Source organism: Moschus berezovskii, chromosome X (genome assembly GCF_049115385.1).
Source record: "Moschus berezovskii isolate FMDL1 chromosome X, NW_MosBer_1.0, whole genome shotgun sequence".
NCBI classification, from domain to species: Eukaryota; Metazoa; Chordata; class Mammalia; order Artiodactyla; family Moschidae; genus Moschus; species Moschus berezovskii.
In genome coordinates, this window is record NC_142488.1 from 47601140 (window position 1) to 47621079 (window position 19940).

General features: G+C 39.8%; 1 protein-coding gene across 4 annotated transcripts in view; it reads right to left on the reverse strand.

Annotated features, from left to right (window-relative positions):
- Window positions 1–19940, reverse strand: part of HEPH (hephaestin) — a 124749-nt gene that overhangs the window by 84817 nt on the left and 19992 nt on the right. For 3 of the 4 annotated variants that reach the window (XM_055438573.2, XM_055438571.2, XM_055438570.2), the window contains exons 10-15: window positions 18715–18926; window positions 17451–17601; window positions 12914–13126; window positions 5992–6205; window positions 4341–4480; window positions 3463–3594 (exon numbers count right to left, since the gene is read on the reverse strand). In XM_055438573.2, the coding sequence (XP_055294548.1) occupies window positions 3463–3594; window positions 4341–4480; window positions 5992–6205; window positions 12914–13126; window positions 17451–17601; window positions 18715–18926 (1062 nt within the window). The remainder of the gene's footprint in view (window positions 1–3462; window positions 3595–4340; window positions 4481–5991; window positions 6206–12913; window positions 13127–17450; window positions 17602–18714; window positions 18927–19940) is intronic. The other variant, XM_055438574.2, reaches the window with a different exon arrangement.

The following is a 19940-nucleotide window of genomic DNA, read 5'->3' on the forward strand; positions in this document are numbered from 1 at the left end:
TTTGCCAACAAAGGTCCGTCTAGTCAAGGCTATGGTTTTTCCTATGGTCATGTATGGATGTGAGAGTTGGACTGTGAAGAAAGCTGATCGCCGAAGAATTGATGCTTTTGAACTGTGATGTTGGAGAAGACTCTTGAGAGTCCCTTGGACTGCAAGGAGATCCAACCAGTCCATTCTAAAGGAGATCAATCCTGGGTGTTCATTGGAAGGACTGATGCTAAAGCTGAAACTGCAATACTTTGGCCACCTCATGCGACGAGTTGACTCACTGGAAAAGACTCTGATGCTAGGAAAGGTTGGGGGAGGGAGGAGAAGGGGACAACAGAGAATGAGATGGCTGGATGGCATCACCGACTCGATGGACATGAGTTTGAGTGAACTCCGGGAGTTGGTGATGGACAGGGAGGCCTGGCGTGCTGTGATGCATGGGGTCGTGGAGAGTCGGACACGACTGAGCGACTGAACTGAACTGAACTGAACACCTGTGCAGTCATCATGTCCTATTGATTATCTATTGGTGGTGCTGGTTTAATCACTAAAGTCGTGCCCAACTGTTGCAACCCCATGGACTGTAGTCCCCAGTCTCCTTTGTCCATAGGATTTCCCAGGCAAGAAAACTGGAGTGGGTTGCCATTTCCTTCTCCAGGGGATATTCCTGACACAGGGATTGAACCAATGTCTCCTGTGTTGCAGGAGGATTCTTTACTACTGAGCCACCAGGGAAGCCCTGACTATCCATTACAATCCCTCAAACCCAACTAATTCTCTCAATCCTCATTTCCTACAGCTTTTGATAAAGTCATTATCATCACTTGTATGTACTACTGTAACAGACTTTTAAATGTTTTCCTTGCTTCCAATGTATCCCCTTTCTCTTTATAGTCATTTATTGATTATTTTAGTACCTGGATCACCATCTTCCTTTCCACCTCAATCTCCACCACTCTTCTGAGTGACTTTAAATTCTATATGGATAGCTCACCTAAAACTCTAGCCTTCTAGTGCCTTGGGCTACTCAATTCCAATAACCTTCACCTCCACTTTCCTTTGTGTGCCAAGTCGCTTCAGTTGTGTCTGACTCTTTGCTATCCTATCAACTGTAGCCCACCAGGCTCCTCTGTCCGTGGGATTCTCCAGGCAAGAATACTGCAGTGGGTTGCCTTGCCCTCCTCCAGGAGATCTTCCCAACCCAGGGATCGAACTCACATCTCTTAAGTCTCTTGCATTGGCAGGTGGGTTCTTTACAAATAGCACCTCCTAGGAAGACCCCACTTTCCTTTGGCCCTTGGTTAAACTACAGACCATCATCTTATCACCTGAAATTGCTCTAAGTTTTAAAATTAACTTACACCCACTGTTTTCACTCCAAGATCTTCCAATTATTCTTTAGTCCATTGTAATCTGGCTTCTTTTCCCACCAATGTATTAAAAACACCAGTGACTCCTCTGTTGCTATATCCAATGGGAAATTTTATGTTATTTAACCTCTCCGAGGAAGCTAAAACAAATGACCTCTTCATCTTTGAAATGATCTTTTTAACATCTTTGGTACCATTTTATCTGGTTTTTCTTCTAACATTTTGCTCACTTTTTCTCACGTTTACTTTTCAATTAGCACCTCCCTTAAAATTTGTTTTCCTTAGGGTTTTATTCTAGGATTCCTACTGTCCCATTGAATATACTCTTCCAGGGTGACTTTATTTCTTTGTCTTCAATTACTACTTAAATGTTGATGCCTTTCACATTTATTCCTTCAGATAATACCCTTCTTTTGAGCTTCAGACCTTTCTGTCTAATAGATATCTCTATTTAGTTGTCTTATAGACATTTCTAATTCAAAAAATTAAAAAGTGAACTCATCATCACTCATTCTCTCCCATCCCAAATTAGTTGCTGCCTATATTCTCTATATTGTTGAATGATAGCCCTTGTACCTGGTTGTCCAGACCAAAAATTTGGAAACATTTCAGGATTTTCCTCCAAATATGTGGTTACCATTCAAGAATCCTTCTCCTTCTCATGTTCCATATTCATTAACCAAATCCCATTGATTCTACTTACTTTATCTTTTTGGAACCTTTTGTCAACTTCAAATTTCACCTATTTTACTACTGAATCTTTACATATTGCATTCCCCACAACTGGAGCTTCCTTTCCCTTGCTTTTGTTCCACACTATCCCTTTACCTGTATAATTACTTCTCATTCTTTAGATTGGTGGTTCTTAAAGTATAGTTCTTGATCCAGCAACATCAGAATCACTTGGTCACTTTTGTGAGTGAGAACATTCTTGAACCTTATCCCAGACCTACTGCATCAGAGGTGCTGGAGTTATTCCAAGAAATCCATGATTTAACAAGTCTTTCAGGTGATTCTAATGCATACTAAAGTTTGAGAATTACTGGTTTAGATCTCAGCTAACATATCACCTGGAGAAGGCAATGACAAGCTACTCCAGTACTCTTGCCTAGAAAATCCCATGGATGGAGGAGCCTGGTGGGCTGCAGTCCGTGGGGTCGCTAAGGGTCGGACACGACTGAGCGACTTCACTTTCACTTTTCACTTTCACACCTTGGAGAAGGAAATGGCAACCCACTCCAGTGTTCTTGCCTGGAGAATCCCAGGGAAGGGGGAGCCTGGTGGGCTTCCGTCTATGGGGTCACACAGAGTCGGACACAACTGAAGTGACTTAGCAGCAGCAACATATCACCTACTTTGGGAAACCATCTTTGACTATCCAAACATTAGATTAGGTATCTTATTCTAAAATTCCATGGCACATTTTTAAAGCCCCTATTTAAGAGTTAAAACACTACATTATAATTACCAGTTTACTTATTTCTATATAATAATAGCCCAAGTATTTTTTAGAGTATGAACAAGTATTATTCCCCAAAACTTCCATAACTTCTAACATTGTTCCTCACCCAGTTGGCCCCCAGTAAATGTTTATTCAATGAACGAATGAATGAATGAGTAGAAGATAATATGGTCAAGATTATGGTAACTCTACATTTAGTATTAGAATTTTAATACGTAACTGCAGTTAGGATTCAGTCTATCCTAAGAGGACAGGAACTTTATCTATGACTGGGCTTAAAGATCAGTTTGTGGTCTGGGACAAACAACTCTCTAGTCATGATTAAGAGTTCAGATTACATATAGCCAGATCTAGAGAGGCTAGAAGCTCAATCTATATTCAGGGTTAAGGATAGTATAAGGCCTCATGTGTAACAAGTGTCAAGTACGTCTTTGATGAAGCAAAAGACCTAAGGTAGGCAGTTTGTTCTGAGATTGAAAGAATGAATATTTAATAAAGACAAATTCAGACTATGGCTTAGCTCTGGTAAATATCCCTGTTTCTGTTTGCTAAGAATATACTTTTTAACAAAAAGGAACAAGCCAGAGGCTGAAACAGAGATGCTTCACCTCCTATGTTCCTTCACTAAGTGTTCCCACTCACCAGGCTCAGCAGCCAGTGGCCAACCAGTGCTAGATTCTAGCACTCCATGGGCATGCACAGAGTAGGGACGGCTGGCATTGTTCTTGAACACCACAGTTAGAATATCACCAACCTCTCCTCTGATAAGTGGACCTAGTAAATGCAAAAGAAGAAAAAAGTCTCATTAGTGGAACAGTGAAACAGGGACATTAAAGAAATTAAAGAAAGGGGTATACACAGGAGCTACCTAGAATTAAGGGTTTATCCTGTGAAAGGGCCCCAAGACTGAAAGTCATGACTGGCTCCATTTTAAAATTCAGAACTGATACTGCTGCCCACATGATAAGGGTACTTCAACAAGATTATGCCTGCAATTATCCCCACTTTCCACCTCTCTTTGTATAATAGCCCAAGCTTCTAGATAATCAGAATTCTGTGGAATCATTGTTGGGAAGGAATGAGAGAGGATTCCCTTCAAGGACCAGTGGGTATCTTCTGTATGATGATAAGAATGAGGAAGATCATTGGCTCCTATAAAAGTGATGAAACTGAAGCAATAATTGCAAGGGTGAAAGGGTAATACTAGTTCCCTGTACTATTTTTCCTACCTTTTGATACTCTTAAGTTCTCTTGCCTTTAGCATTTAAATAATTGTATCACTATTACAGATCCAAAGATATAGAGGCCTGGAAATACCTGGTTCAGATTGCTGCAGAATTCATGAATTAACTCCATTTGATTGCTTATTTTCACAGATGATTTATAAAATATGACCACATTTCCAGTATGTCATAAGGAAAATGGATTCTGAGAAATGGAGAGGGCTTCCTGATATGACACAGCCTCCCTAGGAGCATCACAGGCTTCTAGATACTAGGAGAAAAGTGGAATTCCCTTACCTAAGATTCCCAAGTGTTTCTCTGATTCAGTCCTTGGCCGTTGGACCCTGAATGTACCATCAGTATACTCTCTGAATACAGCTTTCTTGTATCTTGAACCCAGGAGTCCATCTTTGTTGCTCAGGAAGATGTGACCATAGCTAGAGGAATCCAAAGAGTAATATGAGCACCTATCCTTTAACCTCTCATTTTTAGATATGTGATAGCAAAGTCAGACCCAACTTCAGGGCACTGATACTAGGAGAGGCCTATTCCTATGTCAGATTATCCACCTTGGATGCATATCTGCAGTTAAAAATGGTAGATTTCAATATTTATTTATGGTCCTTTGTCATCATCTAGTTAGGAATGTATAGTAAAATTTATAAGGTAAAAACATTAGGATGAGAAGCAAACCCTGAGCATTAGCTCCAGTCTTAGTGATGTTTTAGATGAAATTAGTCTGACAAAGGACAAGGTACAGATGGTAGGAGAATACTAACTGCTTCTGTTGCTGGTGGGTGAGGGATGGGGATAGGTAGGAAGAAAATGAAATCCTACAGATTTCTTATTAAGAGATGTTTTCCTATTTACAAAGAGCTATATTATTCCTTTTATTATTTGGCATTTCCAATAGACTGATGAGGTATGTACATCTTAAAGGTAAAATCCTATGCTTCAGTGATGACAAGACTTATCTTCATTGATACTGTCAGCCAGAAGGGGAACCAGGGCTTGGATTAAAGTCTGGTCAAGTTCTTTCAAATATACCACATCACTTTAAAGATAAGTAAACCAGAAATCAGAAAAGGGAATTCATTTTTTCAAAGTTGCAGAACAAGTTAGCAAGAAGCCTTCAACCTTCAACAACCAACACAAATAACTGGCAAAGGGTAGTGAGAACACCAAAAATAAACGATAGCGGAAATTGCTAAACTGTACCATAGTTTCCATTCTTCCCTCCTTTCTTTTTAGTAATAGAATCACCTAAGTTTTATCTGAGTACATTGCTGCGTAACCAGAGATTACACTTCCCAGACTTTCTTGCAGCTAGGTATGGCCATATGAATAAGTTCAGGAAAATGGGGTATGAGAGAAAGTAATGTATACAACTTCAAGTCATTGCCTCACAAACAACGGTGCTTACCCTGGATTTACTTCCCCTTTCTTGATAGCTGGGAATGACTACAACCTGAATAGACATTTTAGTTTCTATTGTCCTTGAACTGCTCATACTTGCACTAGTATGTAAACAAGAAATAAAATTCTGACATACTTAAGCCACTCTTTGGGGGCTTTTTCTGCTATTCATTTTAGCTTCTATCTTAATGACATTTTGGTAAGGGACGTTTGAGCTTGGGATATTCAGTCCCCTAAGTAAATTCCGTATAAAATTTAAGTCCCAATATCAGTGCTTCTGAGGAGAGGAGGAAAGGAGGCAGATACTTAGAGCAAGAAGATGTAGGCAAGTTTTTTACTTCAGCTCTAGAGTATAGCAACATAGATGAAGCACTGAGTTCCACCTTACCTGTGTTTTAGTCCCTGCTCTAGATTTGTTGGTATGTTATTAGGTGACTTTAGATAAGTGCCTCTTCATCTCAGAATGTCCTCCATTTCAGTAAACTGGTCTAGAGTCTCTGAAAACATGATCTCTTCTTTTCTGAAACCTTACCTGTCCTTCTCAGACTGGTTGTGCCATTCTAGCTCCCAGCTCCTGTCAGGGCAATAGTCCCACTCCATCTCTTCTGCCATGATGTAGTAGATCCTTGCAGCTTGATAACGTTGATGAGGGTTGGCTTGGTGTCCAGGACAAGGGGAGACATTATAGATTGCCCTCATCCCTGCTTCTCTATGGCTGCCTGCCTGGCAGTAAATTTCAAATGTCCCTGAGGTGGGAGCAGAGAGCAAAACCTGAATTCAGAATACCCCTGTATAGTGCCTGAGGGAGTTCCTACTTCTCTCTAGTCATATAGCAGAGAGTAGGTAGCTTCAGATAAGGTTATGATATGCATTAGGTAAAAGATTATTACATTTATTGAGAATAATTAGCACAGAGGTTAACTAAACCTGCCACTAGAGTGACAAACTCCTCTCTGTTTACCAAGGCTTCTCTAGTTTTAGGACTGAAAGTCCAACATCTCTGGGAACTCCTCAGTTATGAGAAAACTGGGATAGCCAATCATCTTATCTGACACTTATTAACCATATAACTTTCAGGAAAATTTCAAGCTTCTGTATATTTCAGTTTCCTCATGGTAAAGTGAGGAGCATTTTACTTAATGGGATTATTTTAAAATTAACCACAAAAATATGTACATATTGCTTGGCATAGTATAATGTAAAATGTTCAAAAAGTAAAACTATAAGTAAATAAAGCTGTAATAATTATTATTTGAAAGAAGGCATTGACCAATTTTCTCCCTTTCCTACCAAGTCTTAAAGAAATAAAAGTGAGCATACATATAATGAACTTCTTGATCATAAGAATGCTTATATCAGAGAACTCTGAAATGGCCTTCCCCGGGCTTTTTGCAATAAAATGTTTGGATATCAGCCATAAATATCTGAATTGTAGAGCTGCCAGTATCTGATCTCAAGATCCAGGTTTCTATGTCAAGGACACAAAGGCTCATAGACTATTGATCAGGAGAAGTTAACTTTCTTACATTATTTCCCCAGTATTCCTTATTTCACTGATGACTGCCTATACCACCACTACAAAATCTTCCTGGCTTTTAAAGGCTTCTATGAGATAGCTCCAAACTATCGATGCAATCCCACTTCCCACTCTGCCCCAAATTCAACCAGGGCTCTAACTAAATTTGCCCCTGACTGCCCCTCTCACATATCTCATTCCTATCTTGAAATTGTCACTTATTATTACTTTTCTGGAATAGACCTCCCCTTCCTCATAAATATCTTTACAAGTTCACTCATTCTCCAAGACCCAATTCATATTTCATCTCTTCCAGAAAGTCCTCCCTGACTATTCTGGCCCACATTGTGCTCTACATTTTTGCTTCTCTACTTCTAAAACACTTTTCATCTAGATCACATGGTTAAGGACTAAGTGCTCTTCTCTTTAAAAGACAACCCTTTCCACTAGTTTATAAAACTCATGGAAAAATATTTTTTCCTTATCTACTTTCTGACTCTTCTATTTCCTTTATCCCTAAAATCTGTTCCATCAATAAATCCTAGCATCACTTCCTTTACAGTCATTGTTCTGTTTCTACTCTGTCACTTCTCTATCATCTATCACTATCATCTCTCACCTGGAAAACTTAAATAGCCTCACAACTGTCTTCCTGCTTCTCCTTCCCTCTTCAACATTCTCCAAAAGGGATACAGGGTCCTTTTTAACAAATATGATCCAGAGGACATTGCTCTCTTGCTTTAAATGCTCCATTCATACTCAGAATATAATTAAAGCTCCTGACTGTGGTCTACAAGACTCTATATAATATGATTCTTGCCAACTTCTATGATTTCATGTGATGTCAGTCTTCTCCTTGTTCATTATACTTCAACCATACTGACCTTCTTTCCAACTCTTGAAAAAGGCATGCTTATTCCCATCTTGAGACATTTACACTTGCTGGATCCTCTGCTTAGAATATTCTGCTTGCTGCTGCTGCTGCTAAGTCACTTCAGTCGTGTCCGACTCTGTGTGACCCCATAGACGGAAGCCCACCAGGCTCCCCCGTCCCTGGGATTCTCCAGGCAAGAACACTGGAGTGGGTTGCCATTTCCTTCTCCAATATGTGAAAGTGAAAAGTGAAAGTGAAGTCGCTCAGTCATGTCTGACTTGTAGCGACCCCATGGACTGCAGCCTACCAGGCTCCTCTGTCCATGAGATTTTCTAGGCAAGAGTACTGGAGTGGCTTGCCATTCTTCATATAGCTTCTTCCTCCCCATTACTTAGGCCTTAAATGTCACATTCTCCGAGAGGCCTTCCCTAAACACCATCTCTAAAGTAATGTCCCTATCAGTTTATCACATCAATGTAGTTCCTTTCCTTCATGACATATATCATGATCTGAAAATGTCTTACCATTTTATGTATGTGATTTTGTATGTTGTAGATCTTCCCTGGAAGTAAGTATCATATCTATCTTTTCACCCCTCTACCCCAGACTTATGGTTGAAGTTTTTCAGGTGAGAGATGATAGGGGCTTCTCTGGTGGCTCAGATGGTAAAGCGTCTGCCTGAAGTGCAGGAGACCCGGGTTTGATCCCTGAGTTGGGAAGATCCATTGGCGAAGGAAATGGCAACCCACTCCAGTACTCTTGCCTGGAAAATTCCATGGACTGAGGAGCCTGGTAGGCTACAGTCCATGGGATCGCAAAAAGAGTCGCTCACAACTGAGAGACTTCACTTTCACCCCAGACTTAGCACATGGAAGGTACGCAATAAATATGTGTTGAGTGAATGAATTGCTGTGCAAATGAATGACTGGATACACTGTATACAATGTCTAAAAGTCATAGCTCAGGGGTTGGTGTGAAGAAGAATGTCTGATAATCATTGGATGGAATAGAAACAAATAGAAGACTTTATGGAAGAATCATGTGACCTGAGAGTAACACATCATCTCATATGGACATTGTTCTCCAAGATGCTTATTTTTTAATACTTTTCGGTCCTTTGCATCTGAGTCTCCTCCTACCTCTGTGACCAATATTTCTGTTGTCTCCTTATTCTTGCTTGTCTTTTCCCTTCTACCACTTAAATGTTGATTTCTGCCTTAAGTTTTATTTCCTATAACTTCCTATAACTTTTATTTCCTATAACATGCTAAAGGACATCAACATGAAAACACTCAAATCTCTCCCTAGCCTGGACTTCTCCTCCAATATTTACATTACTACACACAGCTACCTACTGTAAAATCCATACCACCTGGACGTCACCAGAAACTTAAAATTCAACATGCTCCCAATGAATACTTTCTATCTAAAATTTTGTATCTTTTCTTTGTTTCTGTGTTTGCTCATACGATTAATGACACTACCATCCATCTAATGCCCAAGCTGAAAACCTCAGACATCCTTTCTTCTTGCTCAGCCCATTAGCAAAGTCTTGTCATTTTTCTCTCAAATATCTCTTAACTCTGCCCCTTCTCTCCATCTCTATTGCTCCCACCCATTGTCAGGTTCTTATCACTTCTTACAAGGGCCTCCTGCTATCACCTCTTCAATCTTATTTCTTGGTGTTTCTCAACAAGGCTGCCGTTAGCATTTTGTGTGTGATTATTCTTCATTGTTTAAGGCTGTCCTACATATTGAAGAAAGCTTTAGAATCTCTGACTCCCACTCTATAAACAATAGTATCATACCCTTATAACTCCAGTCATTGTAACAGCTAAAAGTATTCCACACATTTTCAAACACCAGCATACCACTTTAGTTGAAAACCAATGAATAAAATCAATCTACATTAACTTCTCTGGGCAGATGATGCTCTCAAGTCACTGCCCATGTGGTTCCTACTGCCTATAATACCCTCTTCTCCATCCACCCTCTTTCTTTGCCTGGTAACAGTTTACTAGTCTTTGAAAGTTCAATTTGAATGTCTGCTTTTCTAGAAAAGCTTCACTCCACAAGTCAGGTAGAATTTGTTGTAGTTTCCTGTGTGTTACTATATCCCTTGTCTGATAGTATTGTCATAGAATTAAGAATATTGTTTACATACCTATCTTCCTTCCACACTAAGTGTGAACTGCCTCATTCATTCTCACATCCCTAGCATCTACACCAACAAGTGTAAGAAAACACAGGTTTACTATGTCTGGGGGAAATCTACCTGTTAAAAAAAAAGTAAAATAAAACATGAGGAAGAAAAAAGGAAAAACATGAACACAAGAGACAAAAGAAAAGATACATATTAAAGGAAAAGGAAAAAGAAGCAAAGAAAATAGGAGGCATGGAAAAATAAATAAAGAGAAAAGAAGATTAAAAACAAAAAGAAAGGAAGTAAAAAATAGGCTAGGAAAAACTCAAAGGAAGAAAAAAAGCAGTGAAAAAAGAGAGAAGATAAGGAAAAGAAGAAAGGGAATAAAGACAAAAATAATACAAGGAGAAAATGAAAAGAAAGATAAAAGGCAAAATCGGAGAAAATAGATTTAAAAGGGGGAAGAATGAAGGAAAGAAGGGGGAAAAGAAGATATATAAAAAGGGAGAGAGAAACAAAACAAAGACAGGACGAAAGAGGAATAGGAAAAATGGGAGAAGAGAGGAAAAGTAATGGGGAAAGAAAAGGGTGTGGAGGGGGGATAAATGAATAAACAATGAGTTCTAATGGTGAAAGAGAAAAGAAACTCTGAAGGATCAGAGCAGTAATAAATATTCTTTTTGATGCTGAGAAATCTAACATGAAGTTGGTGGAAAATGGCACATTACAAGCACTAGCCTCTTTATCTGCCACTTTCTCTGGCTATCAAAACTTTAGTATCAGTAGTTCTTCTGGGACAGGTAAAGTGTGTTATTCAGGAGATTTTTAAATGTAAAAATGTCATTTCCATTAAATGTAGTTAATATCTGAAATTAAAATATTATTAGGATCTAAAGCAAAGCAAAAAGAGGATTTCAAAAAGTCACAAATAAACCTATAACACTCACACTCTTAGCATTTTGATGCACTTTTTCTGGGAATTTTTTCTTCTCTTTTGTTAAACATAATTGTAAGCATCCAGCAAACATGTTGAATCTCCGTGGTAATGTTTTTAAGTTACCTGCAAAGCTGTTTAATTGCATATGTATATTGACCAATCTTCATTGTAACTCCTTTTTCTAGACTTCCAAAGCCAAATTCTGGTTCTGATCTTTTCATTAATTTGGTACTTTTGTCCTATCTTTGGGGAGCTATTCCAATGGTCTCTCTCAATCTTAATTAGACATTAACCCCTACCAGAGGTATAATGAAGGTGACTTCAGATAAAAGATTATCTAGGAGTAAGAATTAACAGGGGTTGTTGGAGATGGGGCCAAAGGGGAGGGGGTAGAGCTGACATCCCTAACCTGAGAAAATCATTTTCCCCCTCCAGATCTCTGTCTCTTCCTCCCAATAGTAAAATAAATGAAATAAGATTTTCTCTAAGGGGCTCTACCAGCGGCAATGTTCTATGACTCAAAATTTCTTCAAGAAAAGGAGACTTTGAAAGGCTGTAAAATGCAAAGGTAAAAAGTTAGGGTATTTTTTGACCAAGAGTAACCTTTTAACCCATTCCAGTATTCTTGCCTGGAGAATCCAATGGACGGAGAAGCCTGGTAGGCTACAGTCCATGGGGTCGCAAAGAGTCGGACACGACTGAGCAACTGAACGGAACGAACGGAACGGAACCTTTACACCTTTCTTATAAACCCATTCACTCGCAAAATATTGATAACTGTGAGCCCTAGAGAGCCATGTAGATCTTACAGGGGAGCCTGGCTAATTTTGTATGAAAGAGATTAAACCTAGGGTTTGGCTTGCGGACCACAGCTAGAGAGAAGAGTCTTTCTTTTTCAGAACTTCCCCACCCCAGCGCTCACTACAAGCATTCATTTCTGTTGGTCCTTTCAGTCACATTAATAGCTGTTTCTAATTTGCTGATATCAATACTTCTTGACCAAAGTATCCTAGGTAGATGGGCAGAAATGAGGACCCAAGAAGTCTGTGGAGGCCTCCTTCATGTCAAGTGTGTGTCAAACCCAATGCCAGGATGAAATCATTAAGTTGTCAAGGAAACTTGCTTTGGTTAAGGATTTTTCCTCAAATATGAACGGAATTTATAGTTTAGTGAGAACTGCATGGAACTGACAGATATTTCTTACAAACACTACTGTCACCTACTGCCTGGAAAAAAGAATACACCCTAGGAACTGCAGAGAAAACTTTCTGCCAAGTTAGGAAATGTCACACAAAGATGGAATCTGAAGAAACATCATAGTCAAATTTAATTATGAAAGAAAGGTAAGGAGAGGGAGGAGGAGGGGGACGGAAGGAAGGATGGAGGAAGAGAGGGAAGATCAAAAGAGAGGGAGAGAGGAGAAATTAACAAAAAAGAAAAGAAGGAAGAGAGGGGAAGTGACTAGACAAAAATAGGACAGTAAGTTAATGAAAGACCCTGGACTAGACGTTCCTGTGTTCTAATTCCTAGGCTAAAACTGTTGCAGCACATGCCACCCTGCTCCTACCAGAAGGGTGCAAAAATCTTCACAGAAAGTCAGAGTTGGAAGCACTTATAGGTATATTTCATTGATCTTTTCTTCAATGCAGGGCTTATATCTATAAAATCTCTACATGGCCATGGGGTTATGTGGCCAAGTCCATTCTCTGCCTATACAAGAATTGCCCTAATACTGGGCAGCATCTCTATTTTCCTCCTGTCATTCCAGAAAAGAACTTCCTCAGCTCTTTATTCTGCCTGCAGCTGAGAAGAGAATCCAAATAATCAAAATATGGAGTACACATTGAGAAAAGGACACAACAGTTTTGAAAAGTTCCCAAGTACCTCAATATGACTTTTCGTTGCTGTTCAACAGCTTCACACATCATTCAGTCCAATGCTCAACAAATTTTCTCAGCCCAGGGCCAGCTGTTAAGGCACTTACCAGGGTTGTCAGGCTGCATGATGGCCATAACAAAAGTGTGAGGAAAGAGCATGGCTGCACTCTTCCTCATGCCCTGAAGCTGCACGGTGTTGCCCTGGAATGTGACCCCATGCACATCAGTCTCTGTGCCCAGGCCAAGCAGGTGCCAGGCCACTGTGTCACCCTTGCACATGTCCAGTTTGGGCAGGTTAGAGAACAGAAACCCATTAATGGCTGGAAAACAGAAACACAACACAGAATGGGAAGATGAGAACAAATTGCTGAGACACCAGCCTGCATTGTGGCATCAGCACTGTACTAAGGTTTCCCACAACTTGAAATTTCTGAGTTATTCTCTACTCCTCTACCTTCTTCTCTGCTGCTGCTAAGTCGCTTCAGTTGTGTCCGACTCTTTGCGACCCCATAGACAGCAGCCCACGAGGCTCCCCCGTCCTTGGGATTCTCCAGGCAAGAACACTGGAGTGGGTTGCCATTGCCTTCTCCATCTTCTTCTCTAAGCCACATTAATTCTACTTATGATGTTCTGCCTCTTTGGGATGAGGGATCGAATGACCTTTCTGGTTTTACATCCTGACCCTCCTCCACCATACTTCACATCCTGGCAAAACCGAACTATTCTCCACTCCCAAAACTCCTTCACATACCAAAAAAGTATCAATCTCTCCTATTCCCACTTCCTTCAAACTCCCCTCCCTTGGATTCTGTAGCACCATACTTCCCTGGTTCTCTTATAGCTTTTCTGATTTTTTCTCCTGCATCTTCTTCTTATTCGACATGCTGTAATGAAGTTGTTAGAGTTCCCCAACATTCCTTCTTCAGCTTTCAAGCTATATCATCCTCTTCATCTTCACTCCCACTGCCCTGATTCTGGCTCTCATCATCTCTGGCCTGAATCCTACAGAATCTTACTCCCTGTGCTTCTACCTATAAACTATTCCCCCATTCTCTTTCATATACATATACACACCATTATCCTGTGAGCTCTATTTGCCTGTGCATGTGGCTCAGATGGTAAAAAGCCTGCCTGCAATGTGGGAGTCCTGACATCGATCCCTGGGTTGGGAATATCCCCTGGAGAAGGAAATGGAAACCCACTCCAGTATTCTTGCCTGGAGAATTCCGTGGACAGAGAGACTTTGTGGGTTATGGTCTGTGGGATTGCAAAGAGTCAGACACGACTGAGCAACTAACACACACCATAAGACCTTAAACATAGTTCAGTTCAGTTCAGTCGCTCAGTCGTGTCCGACTCTTTGTGACCCCATGAATCACAGCACGCCAGGCTTCCCTGTCCATCACCAACTCCCAGAGTTCACTCAAACTCATGTCCACAGAGTTGGTGATGCCATGCAGCCATCTCATTCTTGGTCGTCCCCTTCTCCTCCCGCCCCCAACCTTTCCCAGCATCAGAGTCTTTTCCAGTGAGTCAACTAGTTGCATGAGGTGGCCAAAGTATTGGAGTTTCAGCTATAGCATCAGTCCTTCCAATGAACACCCAGGATTGATCTCCTTTAAAATGGACTGGTTGGATCTCCTTGCAGTATAAGGGACTCTCAAGAGTCTTCTCCAACACCACAGTTCAAAAGCATCAGTTCTTCAGCGATCAGCTTTCTTCACAGTCCAACTCTCACATCCATACATTACCACAGGAAAAACCATAGCACTTAGAAAATACATGTTGGCTTTTCACATGCTGTTCCCTCTGCCTGTAATAAATTCCCGCCCTGGTCTTTCACTACAGCAAACTACTACACATACATTACACACTAGCTCAAATATCACCTACCCTGTGAAGCCGCGTTATTACATTCTTTCTGGCTTCCTTGAAATTTTATCCCCACAAAATTCTGAAATGTCACTTACCATAGAGTCATATGATTTACTTACATTTATCTTCTACACTAGATTGACTTAACAGGAAGCGCATCATTTTTTCTGTATCTAAGCACCTAGGATGTTGCCTAATACTTACCAGGTGCCAAATAAATTCAGTTTGGAATAAATTTGGTTCATAGATTGTATTATTTTTTCCAACTGATTTAACTGACCGGTAATGAGAACCAAGAGATGGAGCCAAAAGACAACAGACTTGTTCTTGACCCCATCTCACCCTGCACACTCCACTCAAAAATACACAGAGGCCTGCTTGAAGCTGAGCCCTTTTCAATGTCCTTATACCCACTGAAACCAGCTTTAATGAGTAACTTTATTTGATAATTCCATGGGATGCTGACGGAAACATCATTAACCTCTTGATTATGCTTCCTTTACTACAGTGTTTGATTGCAAAGTTTGATTCAAACTTCAAGGCTCAGTCGAGCACTTCCTTCTTCCAATAATTCTTTAATTGGATTTTTCTTCATCAATGTTCTCCTCTTCTGAACTCTATGTCACTTAAAAGCTGTTCTACACAATTTAGCACTTAATCATAGTCTGTCTTACATGTTTTATAATTGTTTATGGGCATTATTAGTCTCATTGAATTGCAAAATGCTGAGATATCCTTGCAAACTTGGACCATCCCTATCAATTTGCTCACTGATCCACTCACCTACTCATTAATTTAGTAGTTCATACTCATTAATTTAGTAGTATTGAATCCAGTAGTTCAATAACTATTTACTATATATTAGACCATTTAAAGTGTAAACAGATAAACAACAAATAATACTCACCTTTAAGGAGACTACAGTTTCAGTTCAGTTCAGTTCAGTTCAGTCACTCAGTCATGTCCGACTCTCCGCGACCCCATGAATCACAGCACGCCAGGCCTCCCTGTCCATCACCAACTGCCGGAGTTCACTCAAACTCATGTCCACAGAGTTGGTGATGCCATCCAGCCATCTCATTCTCTGTCATCCCCTTCTCCTCCCGCCCTCAACCTTTCCTAGCATCAGAGTCTTTTCCAGTGAGTCAACTCGTCGCATGCGGTGGCCAAAGTATTGCAGTTTCAGCTTTAGCATCAGTCCTTCCAATGAACAGCCAGGACTGATCTCCTTTAGAATGGACTGGTTGGATCTCCTTGCATAGCAGAAGTCAAAAGCCATGTAGCAAATAGCTACAATATTGAGGATTGTATGGAATTTACAATTTAAAAATCTGATTAAAATGCAACAGTAGTTCAGAAGAGGGTGTCATTATCCTGGGATAGGGTGATAAGAAATGGTTACATGGAAGAGGTCATTTATGAGTAGAGTTTTAGAGAATGAGAAGAATTTCCATAAGATAAAAGCAAATATGTAAAGAGGGGCTTTTCAAATGGAGTACAAAGCATTACAAAAGCTTGAGCTCAGAAAAGTACAAGGGGTATGTCTGTATAGAATCCTCCTTCCAAGGCAGAAGATGCAGAAGACATAGGTTCAATCCCTGGGTCAGGAAGATCCCCAGGAGCAGGAAATGGCAACCCACTCCAGTATTCTTGCCTGGAAAATTCCATGGACACAAGAGCCTTGTAGGCTACAGTAGTCCATGGGATCGCAAAGAGTTGGACATGGCTGAGCAACTGAGCACTCTACACACATGTCTACATAGAGAAAATATCTCCATTTGTCTGTAGTAGGAAGTTGGGAAACAGTGGAAACAGTGTTAGACTTTATTTTTTGGGGCTCCAAAATCACTGCAGATGCTGATTGCAGCCATGAAATTAAAAGACGCTTACTCCTTGGAAGGAAAGTTATGACCAACTTAGATAATATATTAAAAAGCAGTGACGTTACTTTGCCAACCAAGTTCCATCTAGTCAAGGCTATGGTTTTTCCCGTGGTCATGTATGGATGTGAGAGTTGGACTGTGAAGAAAGCTGATCGCTGAAGAATTGATGCTTTGAACTGTGGTGCTGGAGAAGACTCTTGAGAGTCCCTTGGACTGCAAGGAGATCCAATCAGTCCATTCTAGAGGAGATCGATCCTGGGTGTTCATTGGAAGGTCTGATGCTAAAGCTGAAACTCCAATACTTTGGCCACCTCATGCGACGAGTTGTCTCACTGGAAAAGACTCTGATGCTGGGAAGGATTGGGGGCAGGAGGAGAAGGGGATGACAGAGAATGAGATGGCTGGATGGCATCACCAACTCTGTGGACATGAGTTTGAGTGAACTCCGGGAGTTGGTGATGGACAGGGAAGCCTGGTGTGCTGTCATTCATGGGGTCACAAAGAGTCGGACACGACTGAGCGACTGAACTGAACTGAACTGAGGAAGTTGGGAAGCAAGGATAGTGTGTGATAAGAGAGGAGATAAGACTGGAAAAGTATCATCCCAGGTTACTCTCCTCATTCTCCTAGTGGGCCCTTTGTATGCAATCCTCATTTCATAGTACTTTTTTCCCAGTGTCTCTCTCACTGCATAACACAGAACAAAGCACAAGAAGGTGTTAAGGATAAGATGTGTTGTTTTAGGTTTAATCTCTCAATTTAGCTTGTCTCTTAGCAGAGCTGACCAATAGAATCAATGTTTTCAGGGATGGATCATGATTAAGTCTAGGTTAGATTTTACTCATAACCTCTCAGCTATAGCTTAGGGTAAAAACACTCCCCATACCATGCATCCGATTAGAGTCTTGAAACCCCTTGGCATCCTCTGAGAGCAGTCGGGAATCCAACATAGCAGCTGCTTGATTGGCATTGCTGTACCAGCTCTTGTTCTCATCCAACACAGAGAAAAGGAGAAAGAATTCTTTATCCACCCCTTTCTGTAGTCCCAGTGGAAGAAAACAAAGGAGAATAACAACAGTTTTAGCAGTTGTGAACTGTGCAGCTTCAGACCCCAGTGATCCTTGATTATTTTCCATTTCTTTTCCAAACACAGAGCTAAATCCATATCTCCTGCATAGAGCTGTAGTTGTTGCTAAGAAGTTTTTCTTCAGGTAACTTCAAATTGCAGGTAGGTAAAGGTGGTTAGAATAATGTTATAAGACTGGAGGGGAGGAATGCAAGAAAGGGGGCAAGGAAGAAGTAGAAGATCATGATGAAGGGGTACAGAGTATGATAGAAGAGAGTCTGGAATCAGCTAAGGGTAGGAGTGGGGAAAGATGGCTAGGAGATCAGAGGGGGACTCTATGGGGGAATAAGTTAGAAAATAAAATAAAAAATAAGTACACTAATTATTAACATACTTTGTTATCAATTATTAATTTTAGTAATATTATTATTACTGAGTGTTTACTAAGTATCAGACACTATACTAAGCACTCTATATGTATTATTTTAATTAATCTTCACAGAAAGCCAAGATATTAACTTCCATTGTTAACCTCTTACTATAGATGAAAAATTGAGGCAAAGAGAGGTTAAGCAATTTGCCCAAAGTTAAACAGCTAAGAATTGTGGGCTGAATATAAAAGAAGACAAGAAAACACTAGGGAAGATGTGGAGATTAGAAGCAAGTTTTAAGGGCCACTGAGATTTTAAAAAATGAGGAGATGTTGGGAGAATATAAAATTGAAAATAATAGACACTAAGGAAGATGTGTGTTTGTGAACAGAATAGCATGCAAAATAGCATGAGGTCATAACTTATCTGTGTGGTTGTATGGCAGAAACGAACACAACATTGTAAAGCAATTATCCTCCAATTAAAAAAAAAAAAACAAGTTAAAAGGAGAAAAGGAAAAAAAAATAAAGTTTAGATAAAGAGATGAGGCAAAAAAAATAGCATGAAGGCACCCACTATTAATTTCCAATTCAATAACTTGGTTAATTTTTATGCTTTTATTTTTAGAACCCAAATTCATGCATAACTTCTGTTTAGCAACACAGCCTCATCATCTTCCCAGCAGGCTTTCCAGCCAGAAAACTTGACAATACCTGCTTGCCATCTGTACCCAAGGCACCAGCCTTGCACACCAGAAGGGGGCCCACCAGACCAGAATTGGTATCTCTTATGGGATCTGCAGCAGAGAAGTATGTCCAAGTGAGACAGGCAGGATCCTGAACAGTGGGGCCAGCATGGGGAGGGACTGTCCAGCGGTATGTTACTTTCTCAAAGGGCCTAGCCACTAAGCCAGAGTGGGAAGAGTCTGCAGGAAAAACATAGAATTTATTGCTCACATTGGCTAGAGTATCAACATCTCCAAATAGTGGAGTAAAGATTATAAACTACAAAGGCGTTTTGGAATTTATCCCATGGTAGTATAATTTAAGATGATTTTAACTTATTTTTTCTTGTTCATTCATTATTCCTAACTTTTTAAAGTTTCAAGCATACAGAAAACCTTAAAGGATAGTACAATAATCACTCTACCACTTGGAGCTGATTTGGCCATCCTTCTTTTTGTTATTTTTAAAATTTATCATTTTTATTTACAGTAGGGACTTGTTGGTTATCTATTTTATCACAGGCTTAACCATCTTAAATTTATCTAAAGCTATGTGTATGGTTACTTTTTCTAAATCATTGGGAAGTGAAATGCAAGAATAATGACATTTTACTTCTATATACATCAGTAACCATCTCTTATATCATCATAATAAGATTACCACACCTCAAAAATACCCTAATACCATCTAATATCAGTGTATATTAAAAAATCCAATTATCTCCCAAATGTCTCTTTTTATACAACCAAAATTAGACAAGGATTTCATGTTACCCTTGGTGTTGTCTCTTTAATTCCACCCCCCCACCTTGGCACCGATTTCTTAAAAAGTCTAGACCAGTTGCATTGTAGAATATTCTTTTATTGTAGATTTGTCTGTAACTTTGCCTTTTATGCTTTCAGTATTTTTTTTTTTTGGTACTTTTGACTTGAGATTAGCATGCATATGTTAGTATTACTCTCAAGGAAAAGAAGAAATTAACTACCTAATAACCCCACTTATAGGATTCTTTCCTGAGGTAGTAATTCAAACCAAATGTACATATTCATTCATTGCAACATGATTTACAATATCAAAAAAAAATAATAAAAGCAATGTACACGTCTAAATGATAGAGGATAAGGTGAATATTTTTACCTTATTACATAGTCATTAAAATGTTTGTAACATTATAATGACATAGAAGACGGGCACAATATAAAGGTAAGTTAAAA